At 42.0% G+C, this 21346-nt stretch overlaps 1 protein-coding gene across 2 annotated transcripts in view; it reads left to right on the forward strand.

Moving 5' to 3' along the window:
- The window catches only part of kremen1 (kringle containing transmembrane protein 1), a 61266-nt gene that overhangs the window by 21152 nt on the left and 18768 nt on the right, over nucleotides 1–21346 (forward strand). For both annotated transcript variants that reach the window (XM_080037016.1, XM_080037017.1), the window contains exons 2-3: nucleotides 870–1035; nucleotides 9171–9262. In XM_080037016.1, the coding sequence (XP_079893142.1) occupies nucleotides 870–1035; nucleotides 9171–9262 (258 nt within the window). The remainder of the gene's footprint in view (nucleotides 1–869; nucleotides 1036–9170; nucleotides 9263–21346) is intronic.

Raw genomic sequence — 21346 nt, forward strand, 5'->3', positions numbered from 1 at the left:
CCTGTTTATATTTCCGCTGCTTACACTGAAGGAGTATCCTGCTCTGTCAACAGTCCCCGCAATTATTATGAGCACCTGAATAATCACATAATAAATTTATATTTTCCGTCATAGGGCAATCAAAAGAGGAATTCAGTTGTAGCTGTTAAAACTCTGTTGACAGGAATCCTCCCCGAGGCGCGCAACGATGAGCGCTGATGGCTCATCAGGCTCCCATCAGCCATTGTTTATTTGGATTCTCCTCTTTCAGAGAAGAAACGCCTCCTAGCAAGGCATTGTTTTGCCTTGGGAACCCAGCTCTCTCTCTCTCTCTCTCTCTCTCTCTCACCTTCTCTCTCTTTCTCACTCCCTCTCTCTCTCTCCCTCTCTTTCTCACTCCCCCCCTCTCTCTCTCTCTCACTCCCTCTCTCTCTCTGACTCCACCATATGGTTGTCATACAATTCCTGGAAATTCAAGCCACGTTTTTGCTTTTGTATATCTGTGGGGCATTTTTTTTCCTCCCGCGATGACATTAATTGAAACAATGTCCCGATTGATCTGGCTTGTTACATGTTTGTCCAAAGCTGAAAGGAATTGAGCCTTGTACGGAAAAAAAATAACACAATTATTCCAATCTTATTGTCCAGGATCATTCCAAACATATTAAAACATTTTGATGGCACAAGGGTTTTTCACTGATTCCAGATTCTCCATAATGCAGGTCACACATGTGTTCCAGCCTTTTACATGCCTGTTTAAAAACCCCTTGCCAAGCTATTGTTTCCATAGTACACGTGCAATCTCTGACTGCAGACCATAGATAGTATATAAAAGCTGCAGACACAAGGATATTTTTCTCACTTTCTGCATCTCATTTGTCTGTTTTCAGAGTGTTACACTGCCAATGGAGAGGACTACCGGGGCTTCCAGAACCAGACCAGCCTGCATGCTGGTGGTAAACCCTGCCTCTTCTGGAATGAGACCTTCCAGCACCCGTACAACACCCTCAAGTACTCCCATGGAGAGGGGGGTCTGGGCAAACACAACTACTGCAGGTCAGTCCCTTTCTGGAAGTGTAATGATAATGTACAGTAACACATGGAAAGGGTTAACTTATTTTAAAAATAAAAAATGATATGAAGTAGTTAACAAATCAATTCTTTACTTGGTTTTACTTTCAAATGATGCCAGCTTCTTGAAGGTTAAACTGTCTAGAATTACACACGAAAATGAATCACATATTACAGAAAAGTCAGACAAAAAGAGAGAGACATAGTCTTGTATTGCTTTTTCTTTCATAACCCGTTAATCATCTCATGATCCCTCTAACATTGGCTAACTTAGCTTAGCACAAAGACTGGAAATCGGGGGGAAACACCTAGCCTACCTCTGTCCAAATGTAACAAAATAAACCTCAGATTTACAAATTGACAAATTGTGTCTCATGTGTTTAATTGTTACAGAAAACAAAACAATGTAGAACCAGTAGCAGCTTGGAATCTTACATTTTTGCTAAAACACGTTAATGGTTTAGTATGACATAATATTTTGTACAATTTTCACACATTTAACCAAGTATAACTAAGTAGTCTTTTTTAAAAAAAAATTTTAAGCAATCTCTTTTGTCCTGGAAATCCAGGTACAAAATCCTTCGCAGTGGCTCCCAGTGTGAGGCTTACAATCTTTTTGGCTGTGATCATGTTTGCTCGAGATGATAACCTTTTTATTATTGATGTCAAAAAACACTTCAAGCAGCATCTTTTAAAACCCATCCCTAAAAGACACGACAGATGGGTGACTGAGCTTTGAACTTTGGAGACAAAGCACTTGACTCTTTAAATAATTCAGAACCAGGTTAGATGGTGTTTTTTTTTTTTTTTGCGAAAGGTTTGAGCACTAGGGACCTGCTCTGACATTTGGGTCCTGAATATTTCATTGGTGGTGCCCAGGCCGAACGTTTAGTGCTGTCATCACAAGGATGCAACACACGCTTGAAGACGTTTTTGTAAGCAAATCTCCATCCCTCATCCCTCATCCCCGGAATGTGAAAGGGACATGGTGGCTTTTGGGGCGTCTCGGAAACCCCTTCTCCAGCCATCAGTCACACTCCCAAGTACGGCTGTCAGCGTTGTAAGCACGGCTGTAAAACGCTTTTTTGTGAGTCGGATCAAATTCACATAGACGTCCAGAACAGTGGCTTGGCCCGGACTGCTAAACCATAGGAAACAGAACACCCCCCCCCCCTCTCTCTCTCTCTCTCTTCCTCTGCCCAAAGCCTCTGAAACATTTCACTAAGTCATGGTTGTAAACTCATAACGCAGCAATGCTTTGAAGTGGCACTGGACAGATTTGTTTTACTTGAACTGGATTGGGATTTTGGAAGATTTATGAGTCGGATACATGCAGTGGATCAAGGAATGCTTTTTTTCCCCCCTTCACATTAGGAGAGTATTATATCCACAACAAGCCATTCAAAATGGACATCTCCATTGTTTGGATTTGGCAGTTTTCTTGGCCACCAGTGCAGTTAGCGGCTTTTCCAACTGACTCACAGATCCTAGCTTTGTGTTTTTTTTTCTGTTTTTTTCCCCCCTGACAGAAGGATGTCTGTCATTTATGCTGTAGCTACAACTACTTCCAGTCTGGCTCAGACATCCCGCAAGTAAAGAGTCACCCTTTTTTGGGGGAAGTGGCCACTTCATTGTGAAAAGATGAGGGATGGTATTTGTGGCATGTCAGCACAGGGTCAAGAATTTGCGCATGCGTTCACCAAAGAGTGTGTGCGTGTGTTGTTGAACATGTACGTGCCCGCAGAGGACAGGGTTATCCCACCACAAAGAAACGTGTGTATTGTTTGATTTTTTTTTTCATCACAGAAAGTTGCCTGGAGTGTTGTTGTTGTTGTTGTTGTTGCATGATTTGGATTGTAAATCAGGAGATTTGCAATCCAAATGTATTTTCTGTTTTGTCTTTAACCCTCTCTGTGCTTCAAACTCTTTATCATCACCCTAGCCTCTGTCCAGCTTTAATATGAGGCCTATACATTTCTACAGAAGTTTTTGGGGAAGAACCCTTCAATAGGTAGTCATTCCTAGATAAAAGAGGGGAGGAAGCAGTATGAAAGTGAGAAGGATGGGGAAAAAAAGAAAAAAAGAAAAGAGAAAAAGGAGAGCCAGAGCAGTTTTGGCATGTCTGACCCTGAGGCCAATTGTGGTCTTTACGAGATGAGAGCTGATTCCAGAACAGGTGGATAACGCAAAAGCCGATATCCGTTGCGTGTCTCAACTTTAACGCACGGCTCTAAGCACGTATCAGATGTTGAGAAGCAGAGAGGAAGAGGATTAAAAAAATAATAATAATAACTTCTTGTCCCTATCACTGGTGAGCTGGTGGTGGCTTCAGTCAAGATGGCACCATAGAGGTTCTGGAGAAAGAGCCCTAACACCCCCCCCCCCCCCCACCCCCCACATATCATCTTTATAGCCTGCTATAAAATACTCCATGAAAACAGGGAGAAACTGGGCAGAGGGGAAATGTCACATTGTTCCCCTGCGAAGAAAAGGAGCACAAAGCCCTCAGGGAAAGGACAACAGCTCTCGTGTCTAAGCCGAGACTTAGCGGGATTCTTTTTATTTTTTTCGACAGTGAATATCGCATTACTGATCATCTGCTTGGTTTGATTCAGAATTCATTTGGTATCGTAAAGTAGAAAAGTAAATGATCCACCCTTAAGTCTCGCTCTGAGCTTGGAGATGGCCATCCAGTCGTTATGCAAATTTGAGACTTAAACAAGACACTTTTTTTCTACGTCTCAAGTACGTCTTTGACCTTTTTCTGAACACTTCTTAACATTCATAAAAAAAAGAACATCACACTCATACATATATAGGTGCATTAGTATGAGGGTCGAATGACGTAATGACCAGTGCATGACGGTCCAGCGGGTGCTTGAATAGCCTTTGCCGACCGTTTGCTGGCTATTTATATGCAGGTGTGTGCTTGTACTGTACAATTTACGAGTGTCCACTATGGCTTCTAATGCTTTTTTTCCCCTTACATAGATGAGATAATGGAAATGCCAGAGTGAATAGTGTTCCCCCCCCCCCCAAGTTGATTGTAATTGCATGTCCATGATGTCAGGTGCAAAGTGCGGCCAAGTCACTGTCCCAAATGCGTGACTCCACTGCGAAATTCCCAGTGCGCGACTTTGTTAAAATCGAAGAAGTTAATTGAAGTGTCCCGCGAGGAGACTTACTATGTAACGCCAAAGAATCAACCATCATAGTAGTCGATAGGAACCAATTTGAACGCAATACAATACACCCTTGATATGTTTGTGCATTTGTCTTTAAAGGTTCAGTTCACCGCTTTTAATTGGTTCAACTTTCAGCTGTGACAGGGAACGGTCAATAGATTTAAGATGCACATTTTTATTGTCAGATATCTTTAACACCGTAATCTTAACTTTCATCCATTGTTATTGGGCGGAAGTCATCGAAATTTTCCACTCCCTCTGATTAAATGCACCTTGGGAGTTGTACACTTGATATCTGTAGGTGTTTTATGTACACAAGCTTGTACCTTTTGACTCTTTCTCAAAGAACCACATATTTTCAAACGCAGTAATCATGATTTAACTGAGGGATGTTTGGCCAGATTCTAGCCGTAAGTAGGTACTCCAACTGTGAGTACCATCTTTATACTCTTTCCATATACAGTGATTTAGTTACTGAGGAAGATAATATCAGGCTTGATTGTTGACAGTGAGGTCTGTGGATTATCCCAAGTAACAGGGATTGTTTTTTAGGATAAGCCCTTACATTCTTAATTCCATTCTTTTTTCATTGTATTGTCGTGGAGGCAGACATTTGAGAAACTTAAACCTGGGCAAATATAACCAACGACTTTAGACACAAATAGATTAAAGTGTGAAATTGATCTTGTTAAGGACATTAGTCAAGGAACTTAGTGGTGTGCTTACCAGCCAGACATGAGACAGTAATAGCACATCCTGGTGTTTAACACAAGTGGGCTCCGAGAGAACAACAGTAGACAGTAGACTATACACATCTGCCCCTCTACTTCAATACATGCATTCATGCAGCGCAGCAGCAGGCAGCAGTTTGCATGCTAAATCATCCAAGTCAATTAAAGACTCTTCTCTCAGGCAGTAAATTGCCAGCCTCTGATCCGCTGTTGACCTCAGAACCCGCCACCACTCACTTTCTAATCAGCGTTTCTTTACAATTCTGCAACAAAAAAAAGGCGGGAAATATAGCTTTTATCTTTTCTTTTAATGCCCCCTACTAATGTAACACAAAGTCCTCTGGAATATCTTTTAAAGTATACGTTACGAAAAACACCTAGAAGCGTGTTATTTCCAGCATTTGCCCACATGGTTTGATGTAAATGATTTTAAAAAAAAAAGAAGAAAAAAAAAGTTTTACATGTAGTTTCACAGTGCCAGGCATCTTAAAGCTGATCATAAATTTTCTGATTAAGGTACATGGAAAAGGGTTATTACAGGAAACCTTTTGAACAGCAGCCAGCAACGCACAGCTGTTTTTCTCTGTGTTTCGGTGTGCCCCCCTCTTGCCTTCAAATGCAGGGCCGCAGAGCCTGTGAGGCAAAAATGCATTGCGGCCATAATTGGCTCGAGGTACCGAAGTGTGTGGCTTACTCTGAGCAAAAAAAAATAATGAGTCAATCAGTGTAATTGTGCCAATTAAGTGTCCAAACATCTTCTGTGATCTACCTCTGGGTATGGGAGTGTTTCAACAAGCTTCTCTACTCAGAGCCAAGCGGACCATCTCTGACGCACATAGATGTGAATGCAACCACCCCTCAAAAAAATCCTTAAACGCGCACACATACACACATACGCACACACAAATGCACGCGCACACACACACACACACACACACACACACACACACACACACACATGCACACACACACGCACACACACACACACACACACACACACACACAAAGGCACACAAGTTTGTATGGCTATACTTTTACTTTCTCATTGACATAATGCATTCCCCAGCTACTTAGCCTAACCTTAACCATCACAACCACAGTAGATGCCAAACCTTATTCTAACCTGAACCAAACCCAAGTCGGAATTCTCTAACAGTTCCATTGAAGTAGTTATCAACAGGAAACATGTCCTTACTTTCCAAAAATGTCCTCACTTCCAAGGTCTAAAACTCAAATAGCTCCTCACAAAAAATAGATAGTCATGTATGTTTATAATGGCAGCATTAAGAAAACACAAAAGACAAAGTTGGACTAACTTTGGACTTCTAATATGACATCATTTTGCAATGGCTGATGTCTCAGTGCTGTCTGGTTAAACAATTAGATTGCCTGTGGAACGGGTGGTCTAGGGAGGAAGTTTTTCTTTTTTTCTTTTTTCTAACACTGATGGTTGTAATTCACGTCTGCGTCCTCGGGGGGCGATTAAGAAAGTGCAGTAAATTACATAAGTGGCTGTAGATGGGTCCTTGGGAGTCTTATTTCAAACAGGGCTATTAGGCGTTGAGAAAGAAGGGCATGAAAAGGGAGAAGGATAAATAGAGAAAGGCTAGATAATGTGTTGTGTTGATGGTTGGACCCAGTTTTTTTGCTCTTTTCATTTGGCCTCCGGCTAAACAAACAGGTGTTTGCCTTCAATCAGGGTGGAGCAGCAAACAGATCCTGGCTCAAGATACGATGTCGAAAACGAGACTGGTTTCCTGTGAACACGGGCACATTACAAGCTGAGAGAAGTGTTTTGATGGTGGAATTAAGAATAAATAATAGTGACTGGATGAGCCTTTTCTGCTTTTAAGAAAGATTCCCAGATATTAAGAATGAAAAGCTTTGTGGCACTTATACTGGAGTCTAACCACCAAAAAAAGTATTATTCAATACCTCATCCTGAGTGTGAAAAGAGAGGAGGAAACTCAGTATAGTGTTTTTGATAGGAGAAGAAAAGAAATGGAAACGCCCTTCACAACTCTGCTCACAAAAGGCGAAACAGGATAGTGCAGCGCCCCGGGGCTTTTTCAAGATGCTACAATGAGGTGTGTCAAAAGCCAAAAAGAAAAAGGTCTCTGGCAATTACAGTCAAGGCCTGGAAAAAAAAAAAAAATGCAATGTCATCTTCGGAGGCTTTTTTAGTCGACAGGGAGGGTATTTTTACCAGTTCACAGTAATCCTGAAATAGAGTTTAAAGAGCTGAAATGACACCGAGATGAGCTCCAACTGCACACTAGCTGCTTTGATTTAATTCATCAGTCACTTAGGAATTGCTATAAGCATACACGGCGCAAGGATTTTTTTTCTCTGGTGCTATAAGGTGGGGCTTGACCAATAGGTGGGGGTGCCAAGAATAAAGTCGAGTTTTATGACTTCAGTTACTTTATAAGGATACCCCCCCCCCCCTCTCCCCAATACAATAAGACATGGTGCATAATGTATTCAATCTAAATTTACTTTTAATTAGGTTTTTTTCAAATAATTTTCAAGGAATAAGTGCATGTTGACCCCCTCAGAGATGTGATATCAGTCTGGATTCACCTGCTGCACTCAGTACATCCAATAGTCCATTGTAAGCACTGCATGTGCCCAATGGGCCAGGACCAGATGTGCAACGACTAATGCTACATTCAAGTGATTGTAGGAAAATCCAAAATTTGAAATCCAATTGAGAAGCCCTTCCGATTAAGATGTTCATTAATGTGTTAACAAAATGGATGTTACAAAGTAGATATTGAACTTTTTTTTAGATGTTTTAAACATATTGATAGCTGTTTATTGCATAACAGTATGGAACTATTTTCAGAACCGTGGCTATACCCAGATTTGTGATGTGGCCATATCCCACTGTTATTGGCCATGAGGGTCATGATTTACAAGGTCGCATGATCGCCCTTGAGGTACGGATTCTGCACAAAAGCTTTTACGTATTATCCTCCGTCCGAAATTCTTCTTTCTTTTGTGAGTGAAGCTGAAAGGCAAAAAGCACCGAGGGGGCCTGTCAGCCTTATTATGATGGGCTAAGAGAGTGCCTTGATGAGGTTCAAAAGAGGCCACAGTCTCAGACAAAAGCTCTGCCCCAGCACCCATCCCCTTTCTGTTCAGGTCTGTGTCTGGCCCCGGGACAAAGAACACCCCCCCCCCCCCCCCTCCTATCCTCCCCCCTGACCTCCACCCATCAAAGAGCCATTGGTCTGGCCCTTGACTGACATGCACGGTCAAGCCTCCACAGCACAGAGGAAAAGGCTAAATCAACTTAGCGCCAAGGGGTGCTATTGGGGAATGATTGACACAGCCCAAAAAAAAAAGTCTCCCTCTGGAACATCATTGAGTATTCAGCCCTGAGCAGAGGAGGTTTTCGGTTGATAGCCAGTGATAGCCTTTGTGTTGTTGTTTTGACCTCATATCCCCATCGCCATCGCCCCTTCTTCTTCTTCACTCTACCTTCTAAATCTTTTCATCCCCTTATCACGTCCCCCAACACACCCCTCTGCCCGCACACCAAGATAGATAATCTTGCAAAGGAGTTTATATTTGAAAATGATGTGCATCCATCATTTTGAAGTTGTCCATGGCACAGCATTTTTCTCCAAAGGTGTTTTTAGTTTTTGTCCACAGCTGTTTCCCACAGAAAGTTTTTGAAATGCTAAAATTTGGACAGAGAAGCAGGGAATTTGAGCTTGGATGGAAATGCTATTAGACATTCCAAAAGTGGCATGGTGCGTGGACCTTAAACAACTTCAACAAGTTTTACTGCTGTGATATTAAGCCAATACATTTAAATATAGAAAAATAATAATAGAATAATAGAAAAAGAAAAGACCCTGGACTGGCTGACTGTTTTATTTAAATCAATAATCATTTGTTGTTGTTGTTGTTGTATGGCACATATTGCAGAACATTACGATACAGTTGACTTGATTTATTTGTTAAAGTAATACGAAATACATAGCAGTGTGGTCTAAAACAACTGTGTAATACTAGATATCCACTGATAACAACATAAATAAATGTATGTTTTTGTTTTATACAGTATGTTTATGTCTCATTTTAAGATTTATGTGTTGAAGATTCTTTGTTCATCTTTGTTCTGGACCAATAGATTCTAACCTTTAACCAGTGTAGAGTGTGGCCATGGTCTAACTTTGTCCTTTGTCTGCAGGAATCCTGATGGGGACGTCCAGCCCTGGTGCTACATCGCAGACCATGAAGACGGCATCTACTGGAGATACTGCGACATCCCTACATGCCAGAGTAAGAGATTATTACCACTCCTTTCTCTCTCTCTCTCTCTCTCTCTCTCTCTCTCTCTCTCTCTCTCTCTCTCTCTCTCTCTCTGCTCTGCCCTTTCATGCCCTCGGGGCCATATCATCGGCAAAGGGAGCAGCCATTTTTCGATGCTATGCTCATCTGCTCGCCTGCTATGAATGGCTTTTATAGACTGTGTGGCTTGCACACAGCTATTATCATCAAAAAAATGCCTCTAATTGCCTCCCGTCACCCCTCCTCCTGCCATGCCCGGGCCTGCCCTCTCTTTAATACGAGCTGTCAATCACTGCCTTGCCTGTGTGTGTGTGTGTGTGTGTGTGTGTGTGTGTGTGTGTGTGTGTGTGTGTGTGTGTGTGTGTGTGTGTGTGTGTGTGTGTGTGTGTGTGTGTGTGTGTGTGTGTGTGTGTGTGTGTGTGTGTCGTTTTTGTGTGTAAATATATAACCATTTCCCCGTTGGCTTTGTAGCTTGTTTTGACACGTTTTTTTTTTTTTTGATTGTGATTTTCTTCATCTACCCGTTAGTGGATGTATTTGTACGTTTAGTTCACTCATGGGTGTGATGTGTCCAGTCATACCTGGGTGAATGTGTGTGACGCACTGTTTACGTTGGGAGAATTGGGTGCTTCTGTGTTTGGCACACATTTACAAAGAGCTGCCTGTCTTTAATTCCATTGCTTTCATTCCATCCACCTTTTTAATCACTGCTGTTGAGAACAGACTAATAGCTGGATGAACTTTCACCATACGTGTCTGATGCCAATGTTCAGAATTCCTGCGCAGGAGGGTTCAGATACACAGGGGTTTTCCTGCTAGCACATTTTTGTTTTTTTAAAGTAACCGTCACACATGCTTAAATTTCTATGGTAACTATTTACTTGCTCACTTGTTATTTCAATGTGTTCGCTGCCATGCAAGGCAGGTTATGTCAGAGGTGTTATTGCATACCTTAAGTAACGAAAAGAATGTGGTGACTGAACACACAATGTGAAAGCTAAAAAACGGCTGCTGAAATTTGACCAAGTAGAACTGAAATATTCTGAAATGATTTTTTTTTTCTCATGTTATTAGCTGTTACCTTTTTTGGGGAATTTTTCTCTGAGGTAAAAACATTCATCCTCCAACACATAGCCAACCTTTCTTTTTAAACTCTTGTATTTCTCAGTCTGAACCTTGTTTCTTTAATACTTTAATTGAATTGAAATGAAAGGTGGAGTCAGTGATTCTGTAGAAGGTTTGTTGTCAAAATCAATGTTTGTCAAAATCTGTGAATATCTCCTCACTACCTGTCCGAACTCTGTGTGTTTGTGATAAAAAAAATCTAGCCTTAACACCCAGCCTAGGCTCTGTAAACAGGTATGTTGTTAGCTTCGGTGTCCACCTTTGTTTACACACCCTTTGTTATCATACCAGTCTACAGAGCCTAGGCTGTGTATTAACACCAGATTTTATTCAGCAAACGGGCAGTACGGACAGTTAGTGGATCGTGAGGAGATGTTCACTGATTTTGACAAAATGTGTTTGAACTTGAGAATATAGAGATGTGGATAGTGGTATTCAGACAGCAGAGAGTCTTGGAGATGTTGTGGTCTTTTACTACAGTAGGTACCACCATGCCTGAAAGCCCCTCCAGCTATCCTGTCTGAGTGGTGTGCTTGACTAAAGCATGCTGTTTGAATGTCTGTGGACCCATTAACCCATCTTATAATGCCTATTGGCTGCATGTGTGTTTACGTGTTACAGGAGCTTGTGTGTGTATCCCACTGACCTATTACAGACATTTTACTCAGTTTTTATTGGCTGTTCCCCCCCCCCCCCAAAAAAAAAGCCTTTGTGGTCTGGTAGAAAAGAGTACAGAGCAGCCCACACCGGCCCTGCTCATCTCCTTATCTCTATCTGGGCGAAATAAGGCCAGCTTTTGTTCCAGATGGGGCTTGCCATGTGCTTGGTTTCAGCCTTGTTTTTGTCCAGGATGCAGTATGCTCTGTGCAGCGTGTGTGTAACCCATCCTGGCGACATGTGGCCCCATATCCAGCGGCTGATAGCTTCGCCCGTATCAAATGCTGTCTTACATGAGCGATCCTTCTCTCTCTCTCTGGGGCATTTTAAAGTTACACCGTTAGCCCCCGTATTGTAAGAAAAAGGAGATGAGTTTTTTTTGCTTTGAGCCAGCCATTCACTGTCACGTTAAAAAACAACATGCACCGTTTAGCAGAGAGACGGTTTCTCCCCTGCAGGGAAAAAAACAGCAGGGAGCTCTCTCGCTCTCTCTCACACACACACACACACACACACACACACACACACACACACACACACACACACACACACACACACACACACACACACACACACACACACACACACACACGAATGCTCCAGTCTCATCTATTGTGAAACCACAATCGCCACGTGGTTGCCTCACCTTCTGGCATGCAGGGCCTGCTCTCAATCTAGCTGCGTTTGAAAAGCTTAGGTTGCCAAGTGTAAAGGCACGCCACTGATGCTCCGGCAGTGTCGGTTCTAAGTTTGCGGCTGGAAAAGGCAAATAGAAAAAAAGGCTTAAAAACACTGTGGTGCGCCGGAGAGAAAGGGCAACAGTGGTCTTTGTTTTCATTTTGTCTGGCTTTTGTTTTGTCTGTGCCTCGGGTTTTGTCTACTTGATGATGTCGCGTGGTTGGCAGTTGGTAACCCATGCCAACAGCCTGTCTGTCTGTTAAGCAGCTGGGTTCCCCTGTCATCTCGTTGCCGTGCCACCCTGGTGAGGGTGCCACACCCAATGCTGCAGCAGCGTACACACACAGGTCACACCAGGCCAGAGACATGTACTGTGTAAGTGTGACAGGCTGGATTACAGTGTGGGTCACTACGTTTGTTGATCCTGGTAATCCCTTCATGGCAGCAGTTGTCATGCGGTGGAATTATCTAAACAATATCTAAAAAGAAAAGAAAGTCGAGGCACATTTGAACCGCTGTGCAAATGGACTTTTCCACGGCGTGTCAATGTGAATGCTGGTTTGAGGCCTTACCCATTTCCCAGGCCACTAAATGTTCAGCTGAGCAAAAAAAATTTAAAAAAACCTTGTGACAAATGTTGTTATTTATTGACGTTGCTGTGCAGCAGACCTGCCTTTCTCTGCTGAAAACTAACATTTATACAATATTCAATTCACAAATACATTAAAGTGATTAATTTGAGCTACATATAGCAGTAAAGGCTTTTTGCAGACACCTTCAGTTCAATATTGATTTACTGACTATCAAGCTGCAGTGCGTGGGCCAGACAAGGCTTACAGTAACGTTGTCTGACTAAACAATACAGACAGTTCCTGGGAGGTCTGGTATGTTTTACTCGACATCCATTCGCATGATGACACTGATTAGGATTTGTAAAGAAAATCCATTTAGAAAAATATTCAGTCGAGTGTTTTAGTCACACATTTCAAGCATAGCTGTACTGCACCGTTGGCAATGTGATGGCCCTGTATAGGTGCCTTTCCCATTTGTTTTCAAAGCATTCCATGCTGGGAGGACAGTTTCTGTGGCTCATTCAAGCTGACATGCACTTGCTTGAAGATATGCCCAGGCTGCATTTGATTGACACCGAGTCGCACTTTCAGGTGGAAGTCCTCAAGCGTTTTTTTGTGCCTTGACAAAGACGCTTTGATGTGCGCGTCGCAAGCTCTCGTCTCTCAACAGCGTCAAAACCGAGAAAAACTTGTTGTGCCACTGTGTTTCCCTGCAGCAAAGAAACGCTGTGAGGTTTTTTTCCCCCACAATGCCTTTTATGCAAATACTCCTTGCAAATAAATTTCATATGGAGGATAATAATAAGAATTGCTGAGTAAAACCCTTTATTAATAATGGGAGAGAAAACCCAATTCAAACTCCCAACTTTAAAATAAATAAAGGGTAAAATAAAGCCTTTAAAAAAACTTTGACGTAAGATCGAGAAGAAAAAAAATACCAAGAAGATCCAACCAACTTTGTGCTGAGGTTTCCTGTCTTTCAAAACTCCCTTTAGTATTGTCATGCTAATACGGTTTCATTGACTCAAGATATGACCTGCACAATATATCCAAAATATGTTGAACATTTAATTGTAAACAGTGTAGGATACGGTTTGTTTACATTATGTTTGAACTTCACATGTTGCTATGTGGCTGTGTTGGGTAATGCATGCTCATTATCTGGTACACCGGAACGCTCCAGTGATCATGCTTTGTGATTTAGTTAAAGATCCTCCTTTGTCATGGAGCTGTCAATGTGTTTCCACTCAACCTTCAACTTGTCTTGATCTATGACTTTAATACCTCACTTACGGTAGGTTATACTGTAGTTTCCTCCACTTGAACAATTGAGGGAATGTTTGATGAACCTGTCTGTCATCATTCAATAATGTTCTCAGTACTCTGGCCAAACAGCCCCACCTACAAGACTTAAAAGTACAGTAGTTGTATGTTCGGCCGAAAGTTTTATTACCAAAAGGTGAGAACAATACGTTATGATGAGACATCGCCCTCATTAAGAGTGATTTATGAAGCCGCTGTATTGCACTTTGAAGTTGTGGGACGCCTATGTCAACTGCCAGCCAGTCTTAAAAAAGAATTGGACCAGATATGGTGTTCAAGTCAACCGTTAAGGTTTACAAGGGGTTGTTACTTACCCTGCTTCAATTACAGCAAATGTCAATCTTCTGTGCTCAAATACAAGATGTCAAATTGACGTTTTTTATGAAATGCCAAGAATTACATTTGAAGCCATGTGGAGATTCTGGCTGCATGAAAAAATAAATACCTGAAACAGAAGACCTGAGAGATGCCAAGTAGCAGGGCTGTAGTCAAAACAGGGCTGGAATGAATTTTCCAAAATGCTTTTATTTTTATCAATTATTATTTTGATTGTTTCTCTGGTTGTCAGTATTGAGTTTGGTGATAGCCTAACTTCTCCTCCAGCACCACCAGGAATGTTGACATTTTTATGTTCAGTGAAATATCATAAATATTGAATTGAAGTGATTGTTATGACATGTTGGTCACAAGCATTCATGTTTTTGACTTTTTCTAACAGACTTTTCATGTAATATCTTGTCAAAATGTAACCTCGACCAAATACCATTCCCATCAGCCTCAGCTATACCTTGTGTTAAGCGCTGTTGTTTAATTGTATATTCTAGCACACAGAGGTATGTCCAAAAGTGATGGAATAGTTGTGTATCCATTTTCTTTCAAGTGAGTCAAGTCACAACTATGTTTGTAAGAGTTCAAAGGTGACAACGAGCTGTCAAAACTGTGTCAAGATTCAAGAGCAAAATGACGAAGAGGTGAACCTGTCCTTACACCAGCAAGGTGCATCCTAACCAATCAATACGCTGAGCAATTACAGTATGAACACCGGTAGTTAATCCTTAAATTACAGTGCAGTGAAGTGTGAAATAGGAGAATGTGGATGAGGTTGAGTTACAATCCATCTTTGAAGGCATCAAGAAAGACAGCAGAAGTCAAAAGGGTTGAACGAAGAATGCCTCAAGACAAGAACAAGTGCAAGTCAAAATAAGCAAGAGGACCGAGACAAGTGGAACATGTTGGACATGTGGTCTGGAAACCAAGCCCAGACGTAAGCAGCACGGCCCTGCCTCGTGGCTGTTGTGGTTGCTTGTACCAGGGAATCTTTCATGTTTTGTTTTTGCAGTTTTTATCTTTCCCTTTCTCTGTGTGTGTGTGTGTGTGTGTGTGTGTGTGTGTGTGTGTGTGTGTGTGTGTGTGTGTGTGTGTGTGTGTGTGTGTGTGTGTGTGTGTGTGTGTGTGTGTGTGTGTGTGTGTGTGTGTGTGTGTGTGTGTCATTGTTTTCAGAGGCAAACTATTTCCCCTAGGTGATCCTGTAACCAGCTTTCACCACAACCAACACTCCCAATACACAAGGCAGGTTCAGGCATCACTGTGTGGAGACGGTTTTGTGTCGGTGATACTATGTATCTGTGTCTCGGTGTGTCTCAGTGTGTGTCTCAGTGTGTGTGTGTGTGTGTGTGTGTGTTCCCCCCCCCCTTTTTGACAGGGTAAAAACAGGTCAAAGATGTAGTCCTTTAAGAGAGGACATTGTTGGGGAGTGAGCTCATTTGGGCCATTTCTTACCTCAGCAAGAGGCTGCTGTAGGGTAAACATTATGATAATTATGGTTGAGGGGGAGGTCAGTCATGTTCTGCTGATAGTTGAATTATTGCTGGGAGATCTTACTGTTTATTTATTCATTACTTTTTCAATTAAAACATGGATAAAAATGAAAAAGAAAGTAAATAAAAACAACACAAAATCCTGACTATTGGTCCATTAGAACATAAAGCTTTGAGGCCTATTATGTGGCTCCCCTGCTTAAAATAACTACACAAGTTAAAAGAACTACATTAATCATGGAGGGATAATGAATGTGTGTGTGTGTGTGTGTGTGTGTGTGTGTGTGTGTGTGTGTGTGTGTGTGTGTGTGTGTGTGTGTGTGTGTGTGTGTGTGTGTGTGTGTGTGTGTGTGCGTGTGCGTGTGCGTGTGCGTGTGCGTGTGCGTGTGTGTGTGTGTGTGCACCGGCACGCAACCAATGTCCAAAATTAGCTTTTTGGCCTCACTGCCCCAGGCCTGTAAATTAAAAAAAATGACCTGCCAAGGTTTTTTTGCTATACATTTTTCATTACAATATGCCACCCTCCTCTCTTTATAGCTATTAAATGTACCGAATTACAACAGGTGCTGTGGGAGTAGATTTAGAGGTTTGATTTAAAACCTGCATTCAATGGAAGTCTTTTTCCTCTTTATCTCTCTCAATAAGACGAAGGCAGCTTTGTGCTCACATTTTATTGTTGGACACACTGTAAAAAATAAGAGAGACAGACTACAGATTTAAAACCATTGAATCAAGACTCTGTAGCAGAGCCATATTTTTTGCCTATACCGTTTGAATTCTCACAAAGCAAACCCCATACATGACTGAGCTTGGACAATTATTTGCCATTATTTTCAAAATTTTTGCCTAATTTGAAACATTTTGTGCGTGGACAAGACATCTGTCAGTTTGACGTGTCCCCTTTCACCTGCACTAGACCTGTCCTTACCTGGAGAAAGAAAGAGGGTCTGGGAGCTTTGAAGTGGCTCTTTGTTATCATACTCTGACCCCTGACCTCCTCTTAGCTCCACCCACAACCTGCCCTCAGGGGGGAAATACCTGCTCACAGCGTAGTGAGGGAACTCTCAGACAGAAACTAGAGACAAACTGTGGAGGACATCAGGTAGATTAAATCTCTCTCTATCTCTCTCTTTCCCTTTTTCTCTCTCTCTCTCTCTCTGTCCCTTATTCTCTATCTCTCTCTCTTTCCCTGGCTCCTTCCCTCTCTCAACGCGGCTGAAAGTTGAATCTGCCCGGGGCCATTAGGGAATTAAAGGTATTGATTACGAGGAAAGCTGGTCGTGTAGAATGTTTGCTAATGAGAACAAGTAGCCGGCCATTGTTTAGTGCTTGTCTCGTGAAAGAAGGGAAGATGTATTGCAGGTCAACCAATTTGGCTCTCGGGAATGACGGGCTCACCGCCAAATGTTGATCGCCGTTGGTTCCGCACAGATCCAATAAGTTTAATATTTTTTTTATTAGATATATTGTTCAGATGATCTCACAGTGGCCTGTGCGTGTTTTTTTTTCTTCTTCCATTTTGCCTTTTTTCAGCCAGATTTGATGAATGAAATGTGCTTTGGAGTCCCGTAGTTGAAAGAGGATGGATGTTTTTGTTGAGTCCTCGACTATGTCCACATGCATGCCAAATGTTCCAACCAAACACACAAGAAATCTTATACTCTAAATCTGTTGGGTAGAGAGGCAAGTATATGGAATAGAATTAACAATGGATACATAGTTCTGCTGTTGTGCTATACCTTCAAACTTAAATTTCAAAATACAATATGTACTAATCTATAATGGGCAGTTAAGCTATTAAATGTAGGCTACAGAGTGCTATTCTTAATAAGGCCCCTTTGCTAAATGGCCATATGACCTTTTGCCTTTGTTCCAATCCTCAAAGCAAAAACGTTGGTTTCCAGGACTGATAAGGCCCGGAGAAAACAATCACTAGGCTGTTATGGGGGGGGGGGGTCATTACTTGCATTGTAATTACTGTTGCTTTCAGCTATTTCTTGTGTTATCTACGCTCACAAATGCTTCAAACAATGTGTAGAACAAGGCATCTTTTCCCTGGCTTCCCACTGTTGTGTCTCAGTGTCCTTTGTGGCAGCAGACAGTGCATCGTCATCAAAGCAGTTGTATTCCAGTTGTCCCAGTTAGATGATGTAAGAATGATGCACTAATCATTATGGAAGTTGTGTGTCTGTCTTTATCTGTCAAACTTCTGTGCACATTCTTGAGGGGCTTCAACCCTGTGATTGACAGCCTGTGATAACCACGGACAACCTGCCACAGACAGTAGAACAAACGCAGGAGAAAAGTCCATTCCTTTTGAAAGTGAATGATGATTAATGGAAGTGCTTATCTGTCGCCCCCGAGGTGGTCGCAAAGTGTCTGCTCAACTTGTCATATACACCCCCCCCCCCCCCCTCCACACACACACACACACACACAGTATCAAGTCCCCTGGGTCTGCTCGGGACACATTAGGTTTGTCAGGGGGGGACAGGCACAGTGATGCATGGTGGCGGCCATTTTTCATCTCTGGTCCCTTGAATTGTTTTGGGCCGCGCTCTCTGAGAAGGCACTAATTATTCATTTAAAGCTCCGGCTCTTCGCTCTTCCCTCTAATTAGATGGTTAGTCACTCTCCCAGGGCCCCCGGGCTGGGCCATTGATCTCCTCCATCTCAATCTTGTTCTAACACGGCCTCCACCGCACACACACACATACGTACGTACACCCACAAATGCACGCACACAAGCGCACACATACACACACACACACAAACACACACTCACACTCACACTCAAATGCGCCCACACACAAACAGAAATACCGAAATGGGATAAAAGGGGACACAGAGATACAGTAAACATGCATGTGGAAGTGGGACACTGACACAACATACAGTGGAGGCTCTCTCTATCTCTCTCTCTCTCTCTCTTGCTCTCTCTCGCTGTCACACACACACACACACACACACACACACACACACACACACACACACACACACACACACACACACACACACACACACACACACACACACACATCACAGTGGCAAAGTCGGTCTGTTAGCTACAAGTACTTCTCTCATCCTGTCGAAAATAATAAGTCCCTTATTGTCCAACATGCCATTTTACAAGCGGGGGGGAATTTATGATCTACATAAAAAGAAGGAAAAGCATAAACCCAACAGAACCACGGAATAGCAGCAGCTCCCACCACCTCCTTATTAGAACAATGCAGACTTCTCAGAGATGGTCGTCCCGGGGGGAGTTTTGGGGCATATTTCTACGCCTAGGCTGCTGTGGTGGTGGTGGTGCAGTCAACAAGACTAATCACAGGCTTGACGAAATGCAGCAGCTGTATTTGTTTATGCTTATCATATATACTGACGGTACTGCAAACGAGGGGGTAATAAATGGGGCCGGGACACAATGCAAAAAGGGAGACAGAGCGAGGAATAAAGGCAGAGAGACACAATGGGCATGCAGTGGAACGAAAAAGAAGTAACATAAACACCGAATGTGATGAGTGTTGTTTCCTTGCTTTGTTGCACAGCGTATTTTCCATGAGATGGGTGTGTGTGTGTGTGTGTGTGTGTGTGTGTGTGTGTGTGTGTGTGTGTGTGTGTGTGTGTGTGTGTGTGTGTGTGTGTGTGTGTGTGTGTGCGTGTGCGTGTGTGCGTGCGTGTGTGCGTGCGTGCGAGTGTTTTTTGTGTTTGTGAGCCATAAGTGAGGCCATTTTTTGGAAAGTGAGGACATTTTGGCCGGTTCTCACTTCGGTTTAAAGGGCTGTTTGAGTGTTAAGACTAGGTTTTAAGGTTCAGGTATGAATTAGGTTTAGGTTAGGGTTAGTGTAAGGCATGTTGATGTAAAGGATTATAGGGTAAGGGGCTAGGGAATGCATTATGTCAATGAATGTCCTCACAAATATAGCTGTACAAACGTGTGTGTGTGTGTGTGTGTCTGTTTGTGTTTGTGAGCGTGCATCCGATTTGAATTGTTAACCTGCTGGCAGTGAAGTAATGGGTTGCCCGGAGTGTTTCGGAGGCTTCAAGGTACCTGTGTTAAATCACTTGCATCAAGCCGTTTAGCACTTGAGGAATGAGCTTTTTAAAATGCTGCTTCTCCTCGTTTGACCTCGTAGCTTAAACATCCTTTCCTCTAATGTGAAAGCACTAATGAGTCTCTGGTTACAGTGTGATGGGATGTAAATTAGGATTTATTTTCAGTGTATCCTTCAAAAAAAAAAGAGATTGTCTCTAGATGCTATTGTCCTTCTATTTATCGGTAAGCGATGCAAAAGCAAAATGTCCTAGATGTCACACTCGATGTAAGAAAAATGATCCACAAAATAAATTGGCTTCAAGGCTTAAAAAGGAGACCATTTAAATGTTTATTCGTTGGGCGGTCAGACGACAAAGTAGGTGATGGTAGACATAAGTGTAAACTGTGAAAGAAGAGGAGGAGCTGCATTGCTACAACATGGGAATGATGTTTGATTCTCTGCATGAGGATAAAGAAAGACTGTTTGTTTTCCTCAGTGACGCAGCTTTGCCACATCAGTTTGACACGTGGTATTCATGTATCACGGCTGGTCTCGGCTTCCATTTTATCTGATTACTGAATGTTGCACCTGTGACAGAGTGTCTCAAAAACATCTGAAGGTGTTAATGCCTGATGCCTCAAATCAATATAGATAATATGAAATTAGGGCTGCAACTTGCAATCATTTTTATTAATAATTGATCTGTAAATTGTGTTATCGATTAACCCTGTGTTCTTTAATCTGTCCGAAAGTTGGGAAAATGCCTTTTGAAGTTCTCTTCATAAGTTTGATAGCTTGTTTCATTAAACCAACAGCCCAAAACCCAATAATATACACTATACAATCACATAAAATCCTGACATTTGAAAAGCCAGATACAGCAAATGTCTGGCATTTTGGATAGAAAATGCAATAAAAAATTTGAACAAGTATCAAAAAAGTTTGCTGTATTTTTGTCTTGTTAATCGACTATACGATGGATTGCTGCTGCTGTATGAAATCAGTCAGCACATTAACAAATCAGCAAACACAGATTAAATGGAAAATCATTTGATGTTCAAAAGAAAAATAGACAACTTCGGGAATTTAGGGGGGAAGTTGTCCTGGAAAACCGGACACATTTTCCCATGACTGTAATTATTCATCACAGAGAAGCTACAACAGTGAAGCCACAGTGACGCTAATCGCTAGTAGATAAGTGTGTGGGCGCTATCAGTCAGCAGCTTTAAACTGACCTTTCGTGTGCCCACATACAGAATTCTTCAGGCGGTAAATCACAGCGCATTCATTGTTTTCATCATTAACCACAAATCACCTGACAGGAATCATTTGTACAGCCATAATAAACAATGTCAATTCATTTAGATGTAGGTGGGGAGGGAGAAAGTTTACTGGGACAGAGTAGACCCACCCCAACATTGTTTTTGATTTTTTTTCTTGCTCAGCGAACAGTGGGCCATGAATCTGTAACCTTGGTCATACAATCAAAGCAAAGGGCTAGTAATGACTATGTTATTTCAGCTTTTATTTTGGTAACGCCTTGGTATAATTGGAGCTTTCTTTTTTTTTTGTACTAGTGCGGATGTAAAACCTGAGTTTACATCAGTTTTCTTTTTTCAATACTTTATGTATGTAATTTTAGGAATATAAGTGCACAAGTGGCAGCCTAAATGTTGTCTAAAATGAGTCAGACAAAAACTCTGAACATTAAACAGGATTATCAATACGAACAACCATGAGATAATTTCCGTTTGTTTTGGATATCATTTTAGTTAGATACTTATGCTTATTTAACCCTCTATGGCATGGCGTTGCCCTCAGGCAACAAACCACTATTTTAGTCATCACACAGGCCCTTTAATT

The sequence above is a fragment of the Ammodytes marinus genome, assembly GCF_949987685.1.
Source record: "Ammodytes marinus genome assembly, chromosome: 2".
NCBI classification, from domain to species: domain Eukaryota; kingdom Metazoa; phylum Chordata; class Actinopteri; order Uranoscopiformes; family Ammodytidae; genus Ammodytes; species Ammodytes marinus.